The sequence below is a fragment of the Parambassis ranga genome, chromosome 8 (assembly GCF_900634625.1).
Source record: "Parambassis ranga chromosome 8, fParRan2.1, whole genome shotgun sequence".
In the NCBI taxonomy this organism is placed as follows: Eukaryota; Metazoa; Chordata; class Actinopteri; family Ambassidae; genus Parambassis; species Parambassis ranga.
The window spans coordinates 6862592-6887555 of NC_041029.1; the positions used below are offsets into that span (position 1 = coordinate 6862592).

The following is a 24964-nucleotide window of genomic DNA, read 5'->3' on the forward strand; positions in this document are numbered from 1 at the left end:
ACATGCCACGCCCCAACACGATATAAACAGTTTATTAATTTGGTTGCCCAGCAACCAAACTCTTGTAATGAATTATTATGATTAATTAACTGCGCTGTATTAATCACACTCTTTTAAATAATTGTAAAACCTGAATGCCTGAAACAACATTATAAACATAACATAAATTCATTTAAAACCTTAGAAAGACATTGAGCCGTGTCATTTACTTAGAAGTGATTATTCTGTCCCTTTGGTTGGATTTCAATAAATGACTTCAAAAAAATCGAATACCTTAACTGTGTAAATTACGAGGAACACTTAAATGTAGCAGGACACTCCTCTCAATGCTCTCCCGCGCGGCCCCGTCTGGTTCTTTTTTGGCGCGCAGTCTCGCACGCGCACACAAGCACGTGTATTGGCCTGATTACATTTTATCTTTATTTTTCTTCTTTTGTTCACATCTTTGTAATATAACTTTATACACCACAATAGTTTGCTGTCATTTTTCGAGACTCTTGCTTGTGTTCATGTTATACTGACATTATAAGTGTTGTCTAAACAGGTGAACCTAACATTATCAGGTTTCAGTTATGACATGATAATAATCTTTAGAAGTCTTTTCACTTTGATTACACCATGTTTCGGTAAATAGTAGCCAACTGCTCTGATGTAGTGAAAAACAGATTGTATAGAAGACAGGACGTCCCTGGCAGGACTGCTACCTGACCACACATAGTACACAAAGTAATAATCACATTGATCTAACTTCTGTGCAGCTGCTAAAAAATTAAATGATGGGACGCACAGGCTGTAAAAAAAGCCATTGCTTCTTTATTAGTTATTTTACAGTAGTCACTCATACGTAGCTGCCTTGAGTTGGTCTTTTTGTGTCTCTTTTTACTTCTTCCTCATTTTTTTCATCAACACAATGGAAGAGTCATGGACAAAGTATAAAAAGAACCAAACACAAAGAAAAACAGGATAAAAATGCCCCTTTTCACAACAAAACTACATTTGGCAAAAGGAGAGGATGAAGGTGATGAAGATGATGATCCAGTGCATCTTTATACATCAAGAATGACATGAGATTCTGTTTTACTAAGATCAAGAGAGAAGAGATCAGGGGAGATATGTCTGGCCATCTGATTGGCTAAGAGCGTTCAGGAGTAGAGGATTATCATCCAATCAGATGTAAACTCCTCACAAAGTTTAGAGCATCATTCAGAGAGCATGCGAGGCCACCTGCCACAATATAGTTAAAAAAACATAATCACAAAAATATTAAAAAAAAAAAAATACAAGTATTAAAAACTGACCCACTTACCAAGGTGGACTGGTGCATTTATGGCACGAGGTGGCATGGCAATTCAACATTTAACCAATAATACTTATATTTCATGGTCAACAACAGCTAGAAACCTCAAGGCCCTCAGAGGAAGTAGGTGGCTGATGTACAATCTGCTGAAGGAAATGATGCAATACCTCGACTGCAGCGCTGCAATGTTCATTCTTATGAGAGCTGCAATGCATTTGAACAGTCTGTATGTAAAAGTACCCAAATTATTCAGATTTTTGAGCTATAAACCCAAAAAAATGGCAAATAGCAAATGTGATAAGCTTGAAAAGATGATTTCTGAGATAGGTTGCTTAACAATGTGCATGACAACCTAATTTATTTTATCCTGCACTTAAATTCTTGTTTTGGTCCATATGAAAATCCTAATGACCTCTAAACTAGTTAACAAGCCAATGTTAGCTTGTAATGTTATTAAAATGAAGACAGAGCTGACTTAATGTCCAGAAAACTACTAACATTATGACATGGCATGAGGGACTACTTTTGATTTTTTACCTAATTTTTTTCAGTCAAAACACTGAAACCAATATCCAGCTATGAAATTACAACAGTATAATGGAAGAAGCAGACACACTGGTTGGTTTGTTATATCCACATCTAAATGAGCCGCCATCATGATCTGGCAGTAAACGCTGCATGAGGTGCGGTTCACGAGTCAATTATTGACAAAGTTACTTTCAGTTTTCCCGTATTCTTTTTCTAGTCTGTTATGTATATGTGAGCAATCAATAACATTACCTGTTCGACAATACAGCTCGTTATTCAGACAGCCATCTGCCATCTTCTTCTACATTTGTTGACTCACTTTAAACTGTTCATCGTCTCCGATTCATTAAATGGTTAGTTTTACAGTTACAGACGAGGTAAAGCAGTAATTGCTTCAACAGAACACCTGACACCTCACATTTACGACCAGGGTGTTGTGCAGCTAACATGGTATGAGCTACAGTACAAGATGACCCATCTACTCAACTCTACCATGACAAAACTAGTATTTTAATCATTAGAACTGCAGACTGATTTGTTTGGCTGTTTGATGCGTTGCAGCCGTGTACATTTTAAAATACATGTAGTAAAAAAAAACATTTTGGACCCCCCCCCTCCCCCTCAGTGCCACTGCCTCACATAAGAGACAGCCAGTTCACATATATGAAGAAAAATCAAACAGTCACAGTAGAAACTAATGAGGTGACTGAAGACACATGAAGCCTTTTCCACCACATCAGTAACATTTGAGCATCATTTATGAAACATCTGTGTGAAGCAAATTTGTCACAATGACCAGATTGACCTCTGAAAACAGCAAGTGACATGTGAACAGCCCAAACTTTTAACTTGAATGGATTGGAGAGTCGACTGATTCTTTTCATAAGAGAGGCCCTGAGAAACTACTAAAGCCCACTTCAGGCAAGAAAAGTCATATGTTGAGTTTACATATTAACATATACACCAATCGGATGCATCAGGATTATGATGTAAAATCAGACTGCGACAGTGAATACTTTGATCATTTAAATACATGTATAACGGTTGAGTTGAATGCATTTATATAGAGAGAGATAAGTCAAGATGATCATGTAAGTAAACCAAGATTGTTGGAGAACAGATCAAAATTATGATATCACACACATGTGATCTGCTAAATCAAACTAAGAATATGAGCTGTTGTGTTCGTAAACCGAGATCATAAATCCCAGAAGATCATAGTATTTCAAGACTGATATAGTAAATGAAGGATATGATGCATTAAGTGGACATCATGATAGTAATCTGATGTTGTGATAAACTTAACAGTAAATCAGAGTCAAACCGTAGACATGATCTTGAGCCGTCTCCATTTGTGGAGCTAACTATGTTTACTTGTTTTTGTCCATGTTTCTTTTCCTGACCGAAATGGGCTCATGTAAAACAACAAATTCAAACAATGCAGTAGAAATGTGAACATTGTACACAAACAATATGGGGTCATTAAATGGATGTAGCTTACAAAAAAAAGGAGTGTGAACTAGGAACACAGGAATGTCTCTGCGTGGAGTGGATGGATGTGCAGCCGTGGCACCGAATAAATTAAACCTGGCCTCGAAAGTAACAAAACAAACAATACTCCTGAGAAAACAAAACAATCAGAAGAATCTGATTGGAGGAGGTGGACAGAAGCTGACAGATGGCGAAGGATATATATATAAAAATCAAAGGATGATTGAGGCGCATGATAAAGACATGGAGGCTCAGTTTACAACACACCCTGCGCTGTCGGTCTAAACTCTCTCACACACACACACAGAGGAGGGAACACGGAGGAAAATACCTGAAGTGAAACCACACATGACCAAGGTTCACCTGCGAGGCTGACGGACAAAAAGTGCCACTTTCAGACCAACACTTGCAGAAATCCTGTGTCGGTCTGAACACTTAAACAGTTTTAGAAGATTTATAAAAAAAAAAAGTGGACGGCAATGAAGAGCTGGTTAGCCTAGCTTAGCACAAAGACCAGAAGCAGAAGGCCCTACTCTACCTTTAAATAACTCCAGTGGTGGTATTATATATATTGACTCAAATTGTTTTAGCAGCAGATGATATAAATTCTGGTGTATATCATCATCACTGTGCAATTTTATATATTTACACCTGGCAGCAGAAGGTTGCCGTTCCACTGAGCAAAATTTAATGAGTTCAGCTCAGCAGCTTGTGAATACTGCAGCGATTTATTTAGCAGAACATGGCAGCCTTCTCCTTGGTCTGGTAAGCCGCCTGCAGGTTCTATCTCCTAAAGAATAAACCAGCTTCTTCTTCTGAACTTAACTCTGGGGATTCAAACACTGGGAGGTGATTTATCTTGGCCTCTGTGATCCCGGGCTGAAGATTATACAAACCCTGAACACTGTTTTCTACACACACTGATACTGCAGCCTACTATCTGCTCCAACATGGCATTTAGGTACATTCATTATAATCTGAATTAGCTCTGATTGCAGCTCAACAAGAATAGGTTTTCTGCTGTGCTGTATAAACCGTTTCATTCAAGAAATTAACTGTGTGTTTGTTTTCAGATGTACAAGAAGCAGCTCAAGCAAAATCTGACACAGTACAACTGACCTGGATGTTCTTTTTTTCAGGCAAGAAAGCCCAGAATTCTCAGCTTCTCTCATGAGATAATTTAGCATTTTCACCTGTCATTATGACAGCAAAGTGACCATCTTCTAGTAATGGACGGCTGGATGGATTAAAAAAAAGTAAACTGAATACATTTTAGTGATCTCTGATAGTCAATGGCATCATTTCAATATTAAAACATGTAGTGTGACATCGGTCTGAAGGTTGAAGCGGGAACAGCCCACCTGTGACCGACACATGAGGGGAAAAAAAAAAAAAAAAAAAAAAAAAAATGTGCTGAGCAACTGCAGAGGTTCTCCCCCTAAACCAGACTTCATACAGACAAGCTTTTGAGAAAGACTGACATTTAAAGAAAGCTCACATTCCCACACAACAGACTGGATATGAATGTGTTTAACTTAGCTTAGCACAAAGACTGGAAGCAGGGCGTAGCCTTACTGCAGGCCTTCACTCCGATTCTCCTGAGTGCTAGCTTTCTTAAAGTGTGTGGCAGGGGGTTACACCACCACTAAAATCTGGACATCATGAAGAATCAACTTTTCCCTGTTCTGCAGATACTGACCGGTAGGCGGACGACTGAAGTGATCATTGGTCATATGGTGGAAAGACGGAAGGGAAGAAGGATAAAAGGAGCTTATTTGGGGAGGGAGGGTATGTTTCAAAGGGCATTTACAGTAAACTACAGATATATACACACACCCAAAATTGTACAGAGAACAAATATGTACATGCTCAGGGTTTCTATTTTTAAACTATTACAGACAACTGTTTCCCATCATATGTCCTCCTCCTCCATGGCCACTCTACACACCAACAAAACATTTTCCAACATCAAAGAAATGTTGAACAGCTCCTCTTCCTCCTCTTCCTCACCTGTCTGTAGTGTAACAAGGAGAGAGGCAGGACCTGTAGGCCATCCAGACCAATAACTCGAGTGTCACACAGAGGAGGGACTTTAGCTGGTCTTTAGCAGCGTTCTGTCTTCAGGGGGACAGAAAGAGGAGGAGGCAGGCGTGGAGGAGGACGAAGCAGCGACAGTGGTGGTGGTGGTTGTGGCAGAGGATGAGGAGGATAAAGAGGATGAGGTGGCAGTAGTGGAGGAGGAAGAAGAAGGGCAGTGGGCAGGGAAGGAAAGCAGCTGTCCGTTTTCAGAGGAGAGGAGGGAGCAGGCCCGCAGGTCCACTGTCTGCAGGGTGGTGCAGCGCCGCAGCAACGGGATGCACTGCTCTGTCACCTTAATGCAACCTAGACACAACACAGAAAGACAGAAATATATAGAGCAGGCATAATGTAGTAGACAAGTATGTAAGACTAACATTAGGTGTTTGTTTACCTGCCAGGTTGATGTGGGTGAGGCTTTCTCTCAGGGGGGAGATGGGGGAGGTGAGGGTATGCACAGTCTGGTCTGTGATGTTTACGCAGTGGCTCAGGTCCAACTTGGTTAGGTGGGGAACGTAACGCACCAACAGACGCGACGAGGCATCAGTCAAGTCCAAACCAGCCAATCGCAACTCAGTCACGTTCTGGAAACGCCCCACTCTGCTTTCACCATGAGCTGACGGGACCATTAAAGAGCAGAGAACAAGAACTTTAAACAATTCAGTACTTTGTCTTGAGCATTCTGATTACAGGCAATTAAGCGTCTCACCTGTCCTGGTATCAGGTGGAGGGGCCAGCAGCTCTCTCAGGTGAGAGTCCTTGAGGTCTTCTACTCTGCTGAGGTCCAGCAACTTCAGACAGGGACACACAGCCTGACACAGAGCAGAAACTGCTGGCCACGGACAGCCGGACACGTTCAGCTCCAACAGACCTGAGCAGGACAGAGGACATTTGCAGGTAAGATTCAGCAGCAATCACTTGCTGTCAGGAGCCTCAAGTTGACTTTATCTGCAGACCTGTTGTCATTTAAACCCACCAACATCAAAGAAAATGATGTTCTACAATAAAAATCAGCAGAGCAATAGTGACAAAAAGCCAGAGAGACACACTTCTGCGTTCGCTAAGGCTTTGAGACTACGCTCACTTATCTAGTGTTCATCTAGCAGAATTGGCACCGACAGGTCCTGGGGTGTATTCGTAGTGAGTGGAAGTATCGCTGTCACCTTGTAAACGGTTGATGAGCCACATTAACTGTTTCTTGGAGATGTTGGTATACCCCAGATTGAGTGAGACGGGCTGTCTGCGGATAATACCACTCAGCATGGGTGGGGTAATGGACCGTTGCCGACTCAGGTCAATCTGAGTCCACAGCCGTTTGTCACAACACCTGAAAGAGGAGACATGCAGAACTGTTTATATAACCGTTTCCATCAAATAAAGGTTTTGTGGTTTTTAACAAATGTATCCTAATTATGACTAACGAGTGATCCAGTGTTATCAGGGGACTGACCAGCGGCTCCAAGTGCGGCAGACCCTCATGCAAACACACAGTTCTCGTTGGCTCAGGTAGGTGAAGACCCGCAGCCACACATCACGCGTCATGATGTGGGCGGAGCCGCAGTCCAGTGGCAGGCAGCTGGGCTCCGGACAGGCGGGGGGTGGCCGAACCAGATGTCTCTCCATCTGAACTGGTCGTGGGGGCGAGGGCACGGCAGGAGGGCTACGCTTCATCATCTGAGAGCGCGGGGCGAGGCGGGATGGCTGCGAACAGGGGGACGCTGCCATCGCTGACATCATGAGTGCACTGCCCCCACCTCCTCCCCCATTGGAGGTGGGGATGGATGTAGAGGAAGATGAAGAAGAGGAGACGTTTGTTCTGGATGTCTGGTTCTTACTGTTGTTACGGATCTTGTTGCTGCGGCTCCCGCTGCCTTTGGTTCCACCCCCTCCTCCCCCACTGTGTCTGTGATTGGTCAGAATTCCACTAGTGTTTTCCTTCTCACCTCCCTCCCTACCCCCTCCTGTTCCTCCTCGTGTCCGTCCATTGCGCGCCTCCTGGCCATTGCTGCGCTGCTTCCCAGTGAAGCTGTCATGTGAGGAAGGAGGCATCTGGTTGGAAGAGAGGGGTGAGGGCGGGGGGAGAGAGGTGGAGTTTTTCCTTGTCCTGTCTGAAGTGGGCATATCCTCCTCCTCTCCGTCAATCAACCCTCCTTTCCGTCCCCGTGGAGGCACCCCTGCCTCTCCTCCTCTCCGTCGGGACTTGTCTCCTCCTGCCTGATCCTCCTCCCGTTCGTCCTCGTCCCCCCTCCCTCCCTCCCCCTCTGACTCCTCGCTGGCACTGAAGCCCAGCTCAGCCAGACGCCGCTCCCTTTCTCTCTCCCTTTCCCTTTCCCTCTCTCTTTCCCGGTCACTGCGACTCCTCTCTCTCTCTGTGCGACTTGCACTGTTATTGCCATAGATGACAGGAGGAGGTGGAGCTGGCGAGGAAGACGAAGGTGAGGAACCTCCTCCTTGTTCCCCCCTCAAGGAGTCATCAGAGTCAGACTCTGAGTCAGACTCAGAACTGGAAGAAGAAGAGGATGATGAAGAAGGCCGGCGCTCCAGCAGACACATCCTCTTAAACCGCTCTAGCTTCTCTCTGTGATGGGAGCGCTGGTCTGCGCTTGATGTCCCCCCTCCGCCTCCGCCTCCTCCCCCACCACCTCCAGCTTGAGATGAAGACAAGGAAGTGGAAGAGCCCTGCAGTCCTCCAGCGCCGCCCCCAGAGGAGGAAGAGGTGGGACCATTTGACTCCACAGCCTCTTGTTTGGGTTTCTGGTGGAGAGGAATGAGGACAAAATGATTCAGCAGCTAATCAATCAAATAAAACCAAAATCTCGTAGCTCTAATATTACCTTTTTCAGGCGCTTTTCATGGGCACCCTTCATCTGAAAAACAAAACAGGAGACAGTCAGAGCTTTTCAGAAACATGGAAAACATGTAACAGACAGTTTTTGCCTCTTCCCAGAAAACAACCTCTTCATCAAGGCTGGATCTAGAATGTATTGATCTGAAAACACAGGCTTGGTTTGTACAAAGAAAACTCAGCTTTGCAAAAACAATAATGACCGCAAACAGGTCTATGCCTGTCACCTAAGTTAATCATTAAGATCAAGCTAAATATGTTTAATAGTATGTTCTTGGTGTTTCAATATAGACCTAGGTAGGTGTTTGTGTTAAAAGTTCACCTTTTTCTTGGGCCCACTATCTGGAGGAAGCTCCTTCTCCTTCTTCCTCTTGTGTCCCCCTTCTGCCCTCCCCCCCTCTTCCAGAGAGGGAAGGGCTTTCTTTTTAGGGGGAGGGTCATCCGTGAGCTTCCAGCGGCCAACCTCCCCGTTATCCAGCCTGCGCTTCCCTGAGCCGTCAGCCTGGTCCTGGACAGAAACATGGAACCATGAGACACATTCTCGGACACACTGCTGCACGTGGTGTTCAGACAAGGAGACTTTTACATCATTGTTCCTTACAGCTTCATTCAGACCTGACCTGTCTACAAGGGTCTACTAAGGGTCTTTCCACGAGAGCATCCCTAACAACAAATCAAACATTTTTTACAAGGAAAAGTCCATTTGTAACGACAGAGACATAACACCTACAACATCAGATAATTATGACCAACGTGAAGCTGGTAAAACTGTTGATGGACCATCTCAGCAGTTTTCAGCACTGGTCTGACCCTCACCTTACTGGTTTTGCCCTCCTTGTGGCACTTGGGACACTCCCAGCAGTTTGGGATCTCGTCATTGATAATTCCTTCAGCTTTGCCCATCTAGGGGGGAAACATTGCACACATCAGTACAATACAACAGCCATGACTATCTAGTCATAAAAAAGATTTTTCAACCTCTTCTTTAGCATTTTACCAATGACAGCTCCTGTGTAACTGGATTACTGTGTATACACCCTATACATGCACTACACAGAACATGTACAGGTCAGGATAGTGCATAAAAACATGTGGAGTTTCAGGATTGTGCACTGATCTGTCTATACAGTGGAGGTCTGCATGTATTTCAACACTTTTCTTCTTTCTTGGGCAATGACTCAGTTATTCCTCAGGGACCAAAGTAACTGTGTCTTCATCCTTTAGTCTGTTCTTGTTAGAAGCAGCAGATTCTACAATGAATACCCAACATCTGCAGGATTCTGTGTTTCAGAGTGAAACTGCAATTTCTGTTCCCCAAAACAGAAACTTTTCTCAAACATCTAAATTGTGTGTGGATGTTTAGCTACATACTCAGTGAAAACAGCTTAGTCATGATCCAAGTTAGATTACTAAAACAATTATCTAGTTTTGTAACAAAGCAGTTGTCATTCTGTAACCTTCAATGTTACATTTTTTTTTCTGCTGCAATGACCCAAATTCTCCTCCACATCATGTAAGTTGAATCAGGGTCTGCACCCAAAAAGACATAGCTGCAGACTACAGCCACATCTCACAGATACAACTGACAAAGATCTGTAAATAACAGTGGACACATTTAAATTTGTGTGTACCCTTTAGTTTAGTGTGAGACTTCTGCTCAGTGCTTCCTGTGATACAAACTATAAATGTCTCAGAATTGTTACAGCTTTAAGTTCCACCGAGAATATTTTTGCACCAGTAGTTGTGTGGCAGATATAGCCCTTAAGGAGAATTGCTTTTTAAAGTTGCAGACATGAATTTTTATTAATCTTATACAATGCAGTGGTGCTTTTAATGTTTAATTCAACATCGTTACAAATATGTTCCTCTTACTCATTTCTTACTGATAGGATGTGACATTTTAATTGGTAAAAGACATAAAATCCTATTAAAAGGTGTTTGAATGAGACACTGAAGCAGGTGTGGGATCAGGTGACTGACCTTAAGACAGCTGGGATGGATGATCTCATTGCAGATGGTACACTCCATCAGAGAGAGGCTGAACTTCTCCTCCTCCGAGTCCACCGTGTCCTCCTTCCCCGCCTCTCCGCATGCAAAACACACCGCTGTGTGAGGCAACACCGGCTGCAGAGTGGGAGAGAGACAGTTGACTTGCACAGGTGTATCAGCACTTGGTCAACAGACAGTCATGTGTGTGGACATGTGGAAAACAAAACAGAAATGTGTTGTTTTTACAGTACATTATAGAATACCTAGATCACCAAAGTGTTAAAAAGTTTGCCTTTCATCACAGGAAGCTGGAGTCAGATTGGTTTTTTGGACTGAATGAGATACAGACATTAGAGCTGCATTTTTTCTTTACAACTGATAAGAACAAGGTCTTGACAAGATTCAACATGTCCAGTTCAGAAGATTACATTGTTTTACACCTTATCAGGACTTCACAGGCCTCACAGAATAAAGTTGCCATATACAGGTTACATCATCAACGTCAGATTAAATGAAACTAAAACAATAAGCAGGATCTCTTGCTGAACATCCTTTCAAAAACCAGCAGAGGGCATCTCTCCTTCAAGATGTCCCTCCCTCCTTTGGCTGCTACTGAAACGAAAGAGGTGCATCTATCCACTCTTCCTCCTCTCCCTTCTACTCCAACATTCCTCCACCCTCATCCCACCCCTCTTCACCAAAGAGACACATATTCCTCTCCCTACACCGCCTTAAAGCACAAAGCATTAAACAAATAAATAAACCGAGGAACAGCAGCAGGTCGTAAAGCATCTCCACAGAGATGGATCAAAGCCAACTCTCTTTCACAGCGCCAGCAACCATCTCTGGTTGCCATGGAAACCCAGCATCATTGCCTGCTGGGCTTCAGCACTCTGCTGATGCTATTTGAAAAATCGACACAAATAAATCACACCTTCAGTGTTTAAAGAAGACAGTCAGCTGAGTACTTGAACATCTATCTTTGGGAGTACAGTTTGTCAGATCCTCACTGTGACACACGACTGGCTTCAGTGTCCAGGTTAGAATGACGTTTAGGCTTCTGCGAATGCAACATATGTGTAAGATAGGGATTATGTCAACATGTAAATCTGCACTGCTGTATTGTGTAGCAGGAAATTATGTCAGCACCATGTATTGTTCAATGCACAGTCCTGACCAGAAGCATCTTCAGCTTTCATCTGCATAGGTTCACATAAGAAGGATGCATGCAGTGATCATCATTTAGGGCCAACACACATCAGCAGGCAGCTCCCAAAACATAAAGATAAGACAGATCTGACCAAGCACCAACTCATTGTTGTCTAATAAAAACTCTGGGCTCTACAACTCAGATCTGTACACAGAAAAGCTGGAGAAGAGTTTCAGTTGTTGACATTATATTAACATGAATTTATTGATTTCTTCCCCATATCAAATTTGTTATCAAGAACTGCATAAGTTCAGTAGTTTTGGCAGGGTATTTCAAATTTCTGATATGTTGACACCCTCAATATAATAACCAAGACTGTTAACCAGTTCACCTTATTGGGTAGTCATTATAAATTGTACCTCTTTCTCTTTTATTTTCAGTTTAACAAACAACCATACAACAATTGTTATGTAATTCACAGTCCTCTTATGTGACACCACTCTAAAGTCCATTGTGTGAAGCAGACGAACCACAGGAACATTTTCTCCTACTTGTAGTTGTCAAGTTGCATGATCATTTAATCCTCTAATTTACCTTTCAAACCAACTGAGTGACAGCAAGAAACAAAAAACACACTTTTTGCATGAGGCGACCTGCCCATTATGGTGATCAAATAACCACTAAGTATGCAACCTGCAGAACATGTGAGCGATGTGTGTGAGTCTCACCGCTGTGCACTGTCTAAGGAGGCAGGACTGCTTCATCCGGCCGGGCCCTCCAAACTTCTTCATGTCCTTGCAGAAGTGACACTCTCCACACTCCGTCCTCATGCAGGCCTGGCAGCGCCGGCACCGCGTCCGCCTGCGCCTTGCCCCGCCGCCAGCCCCCCCGCCCAGCGCCTTACTGCCCGACATCCCCAAGCAAGTCAGCTGGGGTGGCACAGAGAGAAGAAACAATGTAAGAAACAGCAGAAACACTTGAGAAGTCAAAAATATCTCAGAAGCTGACGTTCACTTAAAATGTACTGAAATTTGAAGAAAACAGACAGATGGATAGGTATTACATGAACTTGGTTCATGCATGTCTTTATATTGTTGCCACTCTCCAAATGACTAATTTCTTATAAAGTATATAAGATAAGGTATGTAACTGATCTCAAGGAGGTACTTTGCAACATATGCAGTTGAGCTGAAACAGAACTGAAAACAAGTCTGCCAAAAATTCAATATATAAGTTGACTGAATATTATAATAAAGACTTCAGAGGGCCCAAAACAAACTGTCACAAGAAACCTACTGTGAAAGGTTGAGATCTGACAATATTGTTTTAGCAGTTTTCATTTGTTTGGGGTAAAGTAAAGAAACTATATGGATTGTGTCATCTGTTACAAGCCCAGCTGTATTCAGCTGTGAACTTCTGTGACAGAAATAGACAAACCATGAAGCTTAGAGCTGCATTCATTAGTCAGTTAATCGATTAATCAGTTGACAAGCTATTTATTCAACAGCCGTTTTGATGATGGAATTGTGCTTCATCATACAAGTTATTTTCCGGTTTTTGCTCACTGTTAGCTTCTTCCCTTTGTCATATGTGACAATTTTTTAAAAAGGGTTTGGACTGATAAAGAGAGCAAACTATGGCTCAGGGGAATGCTTTGTGCCATATTTAGAAAATTATTAAGCATATTAATGATGGACCATGATTCTATTATTCCAGAAAACAGTCGGCAGGTGAATCGATAGTGAAAATAATGGTTAGTTGCAGCCCTGTTAAAGCTAGCTAACACAAGTTAGCGGCCAAGAATAATGAAGATGCGCAACTGGCACCACCTGGAGGTAGCAGCTAACAGCTAGCGCGTTACAGTAACCTACATTCAGTCAGTGCGAGCAAACACTCTTGCACCTACAACGATAACAGATAGTTAGTTTTCAGAATTAAAGAATTATCCATCCGAAATGTCACACTCTTCTTCCCCATGCCCCCGAACCTGAAAAGGTAACGTTAGCCGTGCTAACATGTTAGCGGGCTAGCCGTCTGTCCGCCCCCTGCAGCAAGCTTCCTCTTTCATTATGTCCCTCTTCGTAAACCACAGCCAGGCAGGTGGAGGTGAATAAAATACGGCCCATAACAGATTTAATAAACTGGTGCTCTCACCTCTTCGTATCAGGTCGCATACTCCTTGGTCGCTCATTAGAATGAATATTAGCCAACAGTTAGCCAGCGTTAGCTTCTGTTCAGTGCAGCTAGCCGTCCGCTTCCTTGTTTCTTTCTCCGCCAGGCTGCTCTTAGCTCCAGGGCTGCTTCACATGCGTCCCATCATGGTGTTTCCCGGTGCTCCGGCTAGCTCCCGGGCTAGCCTAACGGACCCGCGGTAGGTCTAAATGTCTCGATTACCAAACCGATCGATATCGATAAAGTGAAGGGCGCAGTGCTGCTGACTGAGTCGTGCCCATTCACTCCTCTCGCTCTCTCGCTCACTCGCTCTCTCTCCAGTGCGAGTCTACCTCTCTCTCCCCCCTTAGCACGTTACAACGTGTTCCTCTGCTCTTCTTCCCGGGGGGCTTCAAAACACACAAAACGACTGATTTTCAGGGAAGCGGAGTGTTTTATATCGACACTTATTTATAACCCTCCGCAGGAACTAGGGCCCCGCTGATCACTGCATTAATATGAATCATATATTGGGAATAAAGCGCAGCGCGCAGCTATTGTTCTTAGTATCTATTGTGTGGCGCCTGGTTGCGATGTTGTGCGTCTTTGGTTAACTGTTGTTGAACCAGTTGTTCGCCTGTGACATGTTTAGCCCCCGCATCGGTTACACGGGTGACCGCAGATACTACGCTCCAGTAACAGCCTCCGAGGAGGACAGGGAAAAAAATGAAATAAATAAATAAATGTAGTAAATAAAATATGGGCAGAAAAAATATGCACGCCCCTCCTCTACGTGCTTACGTCACGATGCGACCCGTAAAGAAAGGACTTATGGGAACTGTAGTTTTTATTTATTATTGTTTATTATTTATTATTTACAGAAATACATTTTTTATTTATTGTTTACCATAAATACATATTTTAACAAATCATTTAAAAACTAAATGTCAGATTTATTAAGTTTGAATATACAGAGATAAATTAGTTAAATTAGAGCATCCCTAAATTCTAACATGACATTTTTGGACACTGTTCACTGTTCAGCAGGGCTTATAATAACAAAAAGAGCTTGTAGATTTAAGGTTAAGTTTATTTGCATGCTAATATTCTGGCAGACACATGAACACACACTTTACAGTGAACATACTAAACACACTCTTTCCCCCTCCCACCCTGCTCTGCCCGGCCTCTCCTGCTAGCTAACACGCTAGGCTAGCTCGGCGGCTAGCATCTCACCTCAGTGTAATTAGTTGAGAGGCACCGGCTCCATCCACATTACGGTGCTGTTAGGACTGATCTGACTCTACCAAAATTCACACACGACACGGACGGACCGCGCATACCGAAGGGACACAAAGTTTAGGCATACGTTTATCAAATAATTGAAGATGATTAAGCTCTTTTCCCTGAAGCAGCAGAAGAAAGACGAGGAATCTGCTGGAGGAAACAGAACAGGAGCCGGGGGTAAAAAAGCCAGCGCGGCCCAGCTCCGAATACAGAAAGGTAGGCTAGTTAATAACACCAGCGCCCAGTTAGCTGTCCGGACTGCCTGGCTGACTAGTTTCAAATAAACCACTGGCTAACCTAACCCCCCGTTGCCAAGGACACACAAATAAAGATCGCAAAAGCAGCTGTTGTTATAACTCACATAGGCTAATGGCTAGCACGCTAACCATAGCCTGAAGTAGTGATAGCTAGCTGCGGCTAGCTTGTGCTATATTTGAAAACAAAACGCAGACAGCCACTTAGAAGCTAGACCCGATCTGGCCATTTTTTAGCCTTATATGTTAGCACACAGCTAACACTGAACAACAATAAATCCGGAACATATTCTAGCGTGCTTACTATAATACAGCCAACACCTGACAGTCTCTAAACATTTCTTAAGAAGGTTTGTTAAGGCTTGTAAGCTATCAGCAAGTAGCTTTAACCAGCTATCTTGCTGTGTCAGCTGTCCGTTTATGTGTCTAAAGGCAAACTTTTTCTCTAAACATGATCAGATTTAACTGAGGTCAGAATCATACAGTTAACACACAAGCTAGCTAAATTGTCTTTGTTTCAGTATATCACTATTTTTCTCCATTATAAAAAGAGGAATAATCTATTTACTAATATCCTCATTGAGATCCGGGAGATGAGACGTCATCCTGTCAGATTCGCACCTTTATAACATTCGGCAGGTGATGGGTAAAAGTGAAATATTGCAGGCAGGACAGGGACAGATGAACTGACAGGATGCTTCTTCAAACAGTTTATGGACTAGTAGCTGGTCCTCGCCTTCTAAAACCCTTCCAGTTGAAGGTAAAATGGTTGTTTGATTCCCTTGCTGTCATCTTGGTGTAACACACAGTGTGTGCCCACCATTATTATTTTTTACAAAAACAGTGACAACACTTCAGCATCAGCTGATAATAGACACATTGTTGTTGTGACTTGAGAAACCTAACAGAGTTTAAGTTGCTTCCTGACCAATCAGCAGTGCTCACACTCTTTCCTGACCTGTGTGATGTCATCAGGAAGGAGGGACTGGGGGCGACTTCCCGAAACCACAACATAAACAAACATGCATCTGGCATCAGAGGTGGTAATCTGTGTGTCATCAAAGTGTTACACACCCAAGACAGTATGGATCTGTCTTTACCATTACCATGGTTACAGTCTCTCTGCTGCCATTGGTCGAAATCACGTACTACTCCTACTGCTACAACACCTAGTTTCTGAGTTAAAAAAAATAAGAATATGTGCATGCATACATGCTTTTTTCTGCTGCAGACAATTTAGTACAACCTATTCAGTCCATACAATGACCTTTCTTAAAGATGTTGGTTGGTCACTGTTGATACAGATCATATCCTCATCATCATCATCCTCTTTCTGTTTCAGACATAAATGAGTTGAACTTGCCAAAGACGTGTGAGATCAACTTCCCTGATGACGACGACCTTCTTAACTTCAGACTCATCATCTCTCCAGACGAGGTGCGTTTGTTATTCTTAGAGTAATGTACTGTAAGTCAGGTTACAGTCAGTGTTGAGTTAAGTTAGTAACAGCAGCATGCTGTACTCTGGATGGTTCAAACTCAAAGTTTTGTCACAGTGTATCCAACTACACATGTACAGTTTCAGCTGCTTGTCTGCACCTCAGGTGTACAGGAGAGTGGTTTGATGCTCGTTGAAAGCAGCTGAGCGTACCACAAAGTGAGATAAGTAGGTTAACGATGTCTGGTGAGCCTGAAGTAAGCAGGATCACAAAAGTGGCTCTATTGTAGTCTTACAACGTTACCACGGTAACCTACAAACCTAACCTGGTCAAGTGCAGCTTCAGCTTAAATCAAATCAAGTGATGCATCAAACGCTCACTTAATACACACTGAAGCAGAAAGCTCTAATCAAGAGCTGATGATAAAATGTCTCTTTCTGTCTGTTTTTTTTCACAGGGTTTTTACAAAGGAGGAAAGTTTGTCTTCAGCTTTAAGGTGAGACATACCTGTCACTGGATTACTGCACAGAATCAAATCCTGTAGTGTTTGAAAACTCCTTTGAGTGGAGAGTGTTTTCTCCAAGGTTTTGTGCACACATTGACAGTGTGTGTGTGTGTGTGTCTGCGTCTGTCTGTGTTTTTCAGGTAGGACAGGGATACCCCCACGACCCTCCCAAGGTAAAGTGTGAGACAATGGTGTATCACCCCAACATCGACCTGGAGGGAAACGTTTGCTTAAATATTTTAAGGTCTGTAATCTTGTTCATTATAACTCTGTTACCACACAAATACTACAAAAGCACAGTGTTTGGATGTATTTAGATGTGATTAAAGCAGGTATTTCCCTGTATTTCTCCACAGAGAGGACTGGAAGCCTGTGTTGACAATAAACTCCATCATCTACGGTCTACAGTATCTATTCCTAGTGAGTTTAACACTGTGGCTCTTTGACTGTAAAGATTTCATTTTAGCACTTACTTAATCTTCACCAGTTGATTTTGTTGATCTAATCAGCTGTCCTCCTCCTCTCCCCTTGCAGGAGCCTAACCCAGAGGATCCTCTGAACAAGGAGGCAGCAGAGGTCCTCCAGACAAACCGGCGGCTCTTTGAGCAGAACGTCCACCGCTCTCTGAGGGGCGGCTACGTTGGCGCCACCTACTTTGAGAGATGTCTTAAATAACTCGGCGATCCTCCAACTTCTCTCCCCCCTTCCAACTTCACTCCTCATTTTCTCTGCCCCCTCTCCCTCCCCCCTCCCCCCTTCCCCTTTCTTGCCTCGGTCCTGCTCATTGGTTGAAGCAGGAGCTGCAGCGACATAAAGCAGCACGCCAGAAGACGCTTTTCTGTTTAAAAACAAAAGAAGAAATCTCCATTCCCTCCCCTCTCCCACTCTTCCTCCTTCTTTTCCCTCTCCTTCTCCTCCCCTTCCTCCTACCTGCCTCCTCCCATATTTCTCTCTGTTTTACTTCCAAGATGCAGCACTCAACAGTTTACACGCCACAGGGGGATGCTGACACACAACACACCTATAACTGGACTTGAAAAGACGGCCAACAATAAGTGGCTACAGAGGACGATGGTGGGAGTGATGGAGGATGGACAGGCAGAGGGAGAGGGGAGGCAGGTGTGGGTGGTCAGTGAATGTTGCCCGGGCGAGTTGATGATTTGGTGAACGCCACAATGCTGATAATGATAATAATGATACCCGTGTAATTTTTGTTATGTTATTGTGCGTGTTTGGAGAAGACGCCTGACATCGGACAGGTGGACAGAAGGACACGCCCCCCCCCCCCCTCCTCCCACACGCTGCTCTTCTTTCGTTTGTTATGCATCGGTAACCAAGCAGCAAACTCCAAACTCTAAGCATTGTTCCTCACAGATGGTTTCTGAAGAATGGGCTTGTTTGTCAAAATGTAAGCAGATGCTCCTTAAAATGTTTTGAAAGCCATATGTTGACAGATTTGAAAGCATGAAGGTGGTGTATCATTGCTCACGCCTGAGTGGGAGGGGCTTGTCAGTCACAACAGGAGCAAGCATGCCTTAAAACGATGCGTTGAAGAAGACGGTGGAGTTTTTGGCCTTCAGCTTGAGGATGTGTGTGTAAGAAGAGGCTTGACGTTAAGGCGAGGGGCTTGTCAATCCCAACGGGTGCCTTCTGATTTCTTCAAAGCAAGACCTCACTACCAACTTGTCTAGCTGGAGGAGTAAAACGGCACCTGGCGTCCCGCTACGCCGGCCAGCCGCTGGTGTGACGACGTGCTGTGGAAACCAGAGTATGCTCGACCTATCAGTTTGGAGTTTGCTGCTAAACAACATGCACGCAGCATTGTTGGATGGAGTGTTGTATTAGGTGGGGCGGGGGCCAGGGTGGGGTTGGCGTGTTGTTTAAAAGAGTGGGGGGGGGGTGTGGGTGGGAGGGGGCGGGGGGCATTTAATTTTCATTTTGGGGGACATTGTGGGCGGGGTCAACATAGGGGAAGGGCTCAAAAATGTTACGATTCTATTGTGTATATTGAAACCCCAACTGTTCACATTGACTGCAATATGATTTATGTTAAATAAAATATAAACTTGAATGATTATAACAGGTGTGACGTGCATTAAACATGCCAAGGAACACTACAGCCCTATAGCTAAAGACTTAACTGTTCCATAATAAATAATGTATTTATAATAGGCTTTGGTCGTCCTCACAAGTTCAGTGTTAACTTTTAAGAAAAGCTGTATTTAAGTGATGTACATATATAATATTTATTAACACCATATTAACAGTCCTTTAAATAGAATGTGTAGTTTCAACATCATGTCATCGTATTTTTATTAGAGATCACCAGATTTATCTGTCAATCAAAATAAAACAAAGTGGTATTTAGCAGGTTAAACACAATCTTCATGGTTTTTCTAACATCCTATTGGCCACACAGATCAATATGTGTGCAGCTCTGTTCAGTGCTCCTCATTCAGATATGAAAAATATTTCATATGTAAAAAAAACAGGAGTGGTTTGTTTTTCATCTAAGATGTTTGTCTGTACTTCCATCGCCTCGGACGTTCGTCAGCAGGCCGTCACCTGCTCTGCTCTTCCTTTACTCCAGTCTGACCCCTGTGGCTTCAGGCCAAGTGCTGCTGTGTAGTGATCAGAACCAGTGGGACTTCTTTGTCTCCAGTGCCAAGCAGTGGAAACATCCTCTCTGTAAACTCTGAGGACCTGGTGAAACTGTAGATCTCTGTGCCTGACTTCACATTGTAGAAGGACACTTGACCCTCTTCCACATCCAGGAAGATGCCAACCTGTCGTAGCTTTGGGTGATGACCCTTCACCTGCAGGACATATAAAAAAGGCACCCTGTCAGCGTTCCTGATGCACGGACAAAGCCGTGTAAAACTCACGAAATCTGTGGGGGACCTTGGTCAGAGGAGGTGCGGTGAGTGCTCTCAGCTGGCTGTTACTCCACCAGATGGCATAGTATCCATTAGAGGGACACATGTCAAACAGGCCTTTCTTCTGAGCAGATTCTCCGACCACACCCAGCTTCCAGTCCTTATTTTCCCCCACACACACCTGGAAAACAGTGCTTATGTTACACTTATCCTGATCTGGATCCTGACACAAGCATAAGAACTGATCCGAGTCTGACATTCTAACCCCGACTCATAAAAATCATAATCCTGAAATAAGTCCTGGTCTTGGACTTGAACCTGGCCCTGACCTCCCAGTAGTGCCGCCCGGAGCCGAATCCCTCTTTAGCAATGACACAGGACCAGACGTCAAACCTCTGCGGGCTGTTTCTGTAGAACTGCAGCTTCTCTCCTCTCTTCACCTGCTTCCTGTCCTCAGACAGGATCAGGAATGGATACGCTGTCACTGGGTTTAACGTCACGTCCTCTGGAAACAACAAAGAAGTTTGTACACTGCAAGAACGATGCAAAGACTGAAGAACAAACCGGGCTCACCCATGTAGACTCGGGCCTTCTTGTGCCCTGCAATAGAACACACATCATTAAACTGAGTTAAACTGACATTATCCTAAATAAATTATTAGTTGATTTTTCACAAAAAAGGTCTGTACCTGACACCTGTTTGATCCTCTTCAGATCTGATAGTAGACAGGAAACAACAGTCAGTAAACCTTTCAAAAATGACATTAAAATAATTACCGCAGCAGCAGCTCACCTTTCAGAGACCACTGACTCTTCCTCAGACTGGCTGTGCTCCCTCTCAGACTGAGCATGCTCTCCGCCGCCATCAGATCACCTGATGAAACTGAAACAAGACAAAGATGATTCACACTCTGAAGACACATCCTTCAGCTAACATCTGTAAAGTAACAGCACTCACAGGAGCCTCTGGAACCTCTGGAGCGGACCTCCCCCATCCGGATGTCGTCCATCTTCTCCTTGACCTCGGACAGATTGTTCTTCACATCCCCGAGGTGGAAGTGGAGGGACAAAGCCGAGTCCTCGTCCACATCGTCCTGCTGATCTGCAGCCAGAGGCGTCACGGCTTCCTCGATACTCTGAGAGAGGAGGAGGAGGCATTTCATTTCCAGCACATTGTTATTATTACTCATCATTTCACTAACAGGGGTTCAGTTGTAACCTGCAGGAAGGCAATGTGATCCTGACTGATGGCCTGGACCTCCAGCGTCGCTCTCCTATCCATCAACTGGCCAAGCTCTGCCTCCAGACGGTTCACCAGAAGCCCCCCCTTTGACATCACAGCATCCAGCTGGTTCTGTATCCCACCCACCACCTGAAACCGGATCCTGTCCAACGAACCAGACACTTCATCCAGAAGGTGTTCAACTTCGCCTCGTTCTCTGTCAGCATAGTTCTGAAAGAAAAATCACAACTCTTTGTAATTGTAGGATCACAAGACTAACAGCACCTGTTAGAAAGGTGCTTTAAGCCCAGCTGGACCATCACAGGTCAAAATAATGTACAAAATGAACACAATGTCCAACCTGCACCCCCGCCAGTTTCTTTTTCAGTTCAGTCACACGGATCTCCTTCTCCTTGATCCGGTTCAGTATCTCCTGCTCCGTCCTCGCTACCAGTTTCTGAACATGCAGGTGAATTTTAACAGTCAGTACAGCGATGTCTTTACCCAGCCACACAGAGTCATATATCTGTCCTCTCTACCTGTTTATTGAGTCTCTCAGTTTGGACAGACACAGTTTTGTGTGTCCGATGTTCCTCCAGGACACAGATGGCACAGATGCAGAGCTGACATGTCCTACAGTAAACCTGGACATGTGAACGCATCAGGTGAGTATGCTGGTTTAACGTGATGACATGATGCCAACAAACTCTCTATAACAAGTGCTTTTCCTCTCACCTCGAGCAAGCGATGATGCATGCAGCATGTGCGGCCCTTGAGGGCCTCCTGGGGGTCCATCAGTGTGTGTTTGGAGTAGAATGGTGTGGTGTGATGTGGCTGCACATGCTCCCTGCAGTATGAGGCAGTGCAGGTGAGGCAGGAGCTGACAGCAGGCTGTTTAATACCCGTACAGACATCACACCACACCACCTCTTCATCTGGCTCTGTTACAGGTGCTGTCAAGAACGGATTGGTGCTTCTGGTGTCTGCACCCAGTGACATGGTGTCCAATGCTGCCAATGTCCCATTTCTGACTGGCGTCGATAACCCTGCAGCACCGTAACGGGCCACTTTGTATTTTTCTGCGATAAGAGCGAAGACTTTGTTGATGCTGAGCTGAGGACGTTCATCAAACTGACGTTTGCACAGAGGACAGGTGCAGATCGGACTGGACGCCCAGTAACCACCGATACACGCCTGTAGAAAAACAGCAGCAGAAACAATGCAAGCTCAGCAGTGTTCATCTGGCTAAAACCAGCAGCATCAAATGATGTGTTTTCTGCTCCTTCCTCTACTAAAACCTTGGTATCACTTTGTTGGTTGGACACGTAGGGATACAACATGGATGACAGATGACTGAGCCGGTGCCTGAACACACCACAGGCAAGCTGAGCCTTGAGGATGGGCCTGGTACAGCTTACCTGGCAGAAGTTGTGTCCACAGGGAGTAGAGACTGGATCAGTAAACAGGTCCAGGCAGATGGAGCAGGTTAACTCCTGCTCCGAGAACAGCTCTGGGGCCACCGCCGCCTCCGCCATTGTCATACTGCTGATGGAGCACAGATCAGAGAGAGGACATCACTGACAGCATGGGGACCACAGACAACAGGCACCTCAGAACTGAAGGGCCATTACCCCATTACCCAACAAAGGATTCAGGGCCCCTGTTGCTTCTGGTCTTTCAAGTCCAGACTGAGGCAGCTTGAAAAAAATAAGAAACTGAAGTAGAAGAAAGTAAGGTTTAAACTTTTGTTACTATCAGACGTCCTGTCTGCAACTTATTATGACTACAGTCACTGAATACCACGCTACTCAAGAAAAACAAGAAGATTCTCCTGCAAGTTCTGAACAGTGTTCAAAGTTTATGTAAGTAAGTAAAAAAAAGGTCAAACAATAACTGCTACATCTAACACTGTTCTGTTTTTTGTAGTAACAGAAGCAGAAGGATCTAGGCTGAATGGCTTTTGCTTTAGGAACTTACGTGTAACGATCAAACCGACCGACGGCTTAAAGAATACCAGGTCAAACCACATTCCTCCATAAAAACATGTGAACTCCGACACAGACTGAGTCGACTGAAAGGCCAAAAATAACTCCCGGTGAGTCAGCCAGAGTGCACGGACAGGTGGACAGAGTTATACCACCTGCTCTGAGCAGGTGTGACAGGTAGTGAAGGGGTGGGGCCACTTCCCAGAGAATACACATTCATGCTACATTTTAAGTCCTGCCCACAAAGGGCACAAACTTCGATCAGCAAAAAGGTGTCTTTGGTCAGTGAAAGAATATTAAACATGCAAATATAACAGAGTACACAGGAGTAAACGCCTCAGCAGGCTGCAGGAATGCCCCACACCTTTTAAACAAAGCTTTTCTCCCGATTTGTTTATCCAGCTTGAATGAACTGAACCAGAGACATATTCAAAGCTAGCAAAGCTAAAAAGAAGACAAAAGAAAGCAAACAACAAGCCATCAGGAGGCAAGCAGGAGGCTAACAGGCAGCAACAAGCTTCAGCAACTAACAAACTTCACATTTGAGAAGCAGGGGATGCAGAGTTTCTGGGTGCTGCTCAAAGAAAACTTTAATTATCCTCCACTGTCTCAATACTTCCAGGAAAGAAGCAAACTATGTTGTTCTTAAGGACAGAACACTTTGTATCAGTCGTCATCAGATGATGGAGTGGAATTCGGAGCAGTGGGCAGACAGAAACAGAGCACATTTTACACAACAAAGAGGTAACCTGTATCACTTGTGGTGACGTATTCATTGAAACTACAGCTCCTGAGCAGCAGTTTCAACTTCATTTCTTTTTGTTTAAATCTGTACAGACATCTGGTTGCTTCACCTGCTCCAGAGATGCAGACGTGTACACATGCTTCATATGAATTCATATATTTAAAAACAAATCAGTGAAAGGTCTGGCACAGCCCTGTCTCACATATGAAGGGTGAATAGCAAACAAAACCAGAATGTTATTAGTTTGTTATCAGCACACAGGGCATTAGAGCACATGGCATACTCAAGATGCACATCTGCCCGACCTTATTTCAGCACCACAATAATAAACCACATCCTGTTACAACGGCATGGATCAAACGTAATATCATGCAGATGATACAACAGCCTGCCTGGAGTCCAACACTGAAAAGATTTGATGCATTTTGAAATTAGAAAATCCTATTAACAAAGTAAAGAATTTTGTTCCTTCACACCCCAAATATAACAAAGTGTTGCAGTTTTTATTTATAACAGGAAAACAGCTTTTTAACCACTATGTGTTCATATGAAATGTAGAAATACAAAAATAACATCCTAACAAACCCCCTCAAACATTTTTACTTGCTTCCAGTTTCTGACACATCGGAAATTTCCAGAACACTTTTGTTCACACCACGATGCAGGTCACTTAATTCAAATCTCAGAACTAAATTTTTGTTTGTGAGATTTTGGTGTAAAAAGCTAACAAGTTTGTAGGTTTTCAGCAAAATCTGTTTGTTTCTCTGTATTTTAGGTAAAACATGAAGCTGCAGGTTCTTACCTTTTCCCTCAGTGAGTCGACTTGTTTTGTGTCACAAATCCTGAAACGCAGGTTACTGTCTTCCTGTGATGTCATCAGTGGGCGGGGTTGGCAGGTGCAGTAAGTGGTCAGGTGAGTTTGACAAGTGATGTTTGTTTGTTAAAGGTAATGTGTTGTTTTTCTTCCAGCTTTCGTTTGTCCGGTAAATAGAGGGGACAGGGCTGAGGTTCTAATGTAACTTTTTTTCAAACTTGAATCTCTCTACAATGCTGGGATAATGACATTTAGGGAAATAATAACAAATAGACATTAAATAGATGTACCCCAACAAGAAAATGTGTAAG

General features: G+C 43.9%; 3 protein-coding genes across 6 annotated transcripts; 1 reads left to right on the forward strand and 2 right to left on the reverse strand.

Annotated features, from left to right (window-relative positions):
• Positions 1 to 1081: 1081 nt before the first annotated feature.
• Positions 1082 to 13922, reverse strand: fbxl19 (F-box and leucine rich repeat protein 19). The gene is made up of 11 exons (XM_028412276.1): positions 13531 to 13922; positions 12105 to 12305; positions 10218 to 10361; positions 9054 to 9140; positions 8560 to 8745; positions 8227 to 8259; positions 6843 to 8146; positions 6556 to 6719; positions 6102 to 6263; positions 5787 to 6008; positions 1082 to 5698 (listed from the first exon to the last, which is right to left on the reverse strand). Exons 2-11 carry the CDS (start codon positions 12288 to 12290, stop codon positions 5409 to 5411), a joined length of 2778 nt encoding a protein of 925 aa, XP_028268077.1. The 5' UTR covers positions 12291 to 12305; positions 13531 to 13922; the 3' UTR covers positions 1082 to 5408.
• Positions 13923 to 14701: 779 nt separating this feature from the next.
• ube2m (ubiquitin conjugating enzyme E2 M) lies at positions 14702 to 18901 on the forward strand. Its single transcript, XM_028412411.1, has 6 exons — positions 14702 to 15030; positions 16411 to 16505; positions 16964 to 17002; positions 17152 to 17255; positions 17368 to 17431; positions 17546 to 18901. Exons 1-6 carry the CDS (start codon positions 14916 to 14918, stop codon positions 17684 to 17686), a joined length of 558 nt encoding a protein of 185 aa, XP_028268212.1. The 5' UTR covers positions 14702 to 14915; the 3' UTR covers positions 17687 to 18901.
• A 441-nt stretch (positions 18902 to 19342) lies between these two features.
• On the reverse strand, positions 19343 to 24684 carry btr30 (bloodthirsty-related gene family, member 30). 4 transcript variants are annotated; one of them, XM_028412310.1, is made up of 13 exons: positions 24642 to 24684; positions 22528 to 22654; positions 21845 to 22303; positions 21649 to 21753; positions 21471 to 21566; positions 21107 to 21340; positions 20846 to 21023; positions 20681 to 20770; positions 20577 to 20603; positions 20461 to 20487; positions 20217 to 20392; positions 19913 to 20068; positions 19343 to 19827 (listed from the first exon to the last, which is right to left on the reverse strand). In XM_028412310.1, exons 2-13 carry the CDS (start codon positions 22648 to 22650, stop codon positions 19618 to 19620), a joined length of 1881 nt encoding a protein of 626 aa, XP_028268111.1. In that variant the 5' UTR covers positions 22651 to 22654; positions 24642 to 24684; the 3' UTR covers positions 19343 to 19617. The 4 variants fall into 4 exon arrangements, with proteins under 4 accessions (XP_028268111.1, XP_028268113.1, XP_028268112.1 ...); XM_028412312.1 differs by having other exon boundaries at positions 22528 to 22651; positions 24642 to 24659; XM_028412311.1 differs by lacking the exon at positions 24642 to 24684 and adding an exon at positions 23087 to 23219.
• Positions 24685 to 24964: the final 280 nt, after the last annotated feature.

Bases quoted from the DNA above. Each gene is read 5' to 3' on its own strand.
- ube2m (XM_028412411.1), top strand. From the start codon at position 14,916: ATGATTAAGCTCTTTTCCCTGAAGCAGCAGAAGAAAGACGAGGAATCT. The intron at 15,031-16,410 runs GTAGGCTAGTTA...TTTCTGTTTCAG, and splicing joins CCAGCTCCGAATACAGAAAG to ACATAAATGAGTTGAACTTG. The intron at 16,506-16,963 runs GTGCGTTTGTTA...TTTTTTTCACAG, and splicing joins TCATCATCTCTCCAGACGAG to GGTTTTTACAAAGGAGGAAA.
- btr30 (XM_028412310.1), bottom strand. From the start codon at position 22,650: ATGACAATGGCGGAGGCGGCGGTGGCCCCAGAGCTGTTCTCGGAGCAG. The intron at 21,341-21,470 runs GTTGGACATTGT...TTTTTCTTTCAG, and splicing joins AGAAACTGGCGGGGGTGCAG to AACTATGCTGACAGAGAACG. The intron at 20,488-20,576 runs GTACAGACCTTT...GTTCTATTGCAG, and splicing joins GAGGATCAAACAGGTGTCAG to GGCACAAGAAGGCCCGAGTC.
- fbxl19 (XM_028412276.1), bottom strand. From the start codon at position 12,290: ATGTCGGGCAGTAAGGCGCTGGGCGGGGGGGCTGGCGGCGGGGCAAGG. The intron at 6,009-6,101 runs GTGAGACGCTTA...TGGTCCCGTCAG, and splicing joins TCCACCTGATACCAGGACAG to CTCATGGTGAAAGCAGAGTG. The intron at 5,699-5,786 runs GTAAACAAACAC...TGTTGTGTCTAG, and splicing joins CACCCACATCAACCTGGCAG to GTTGCATTAAGGTGACAGAG.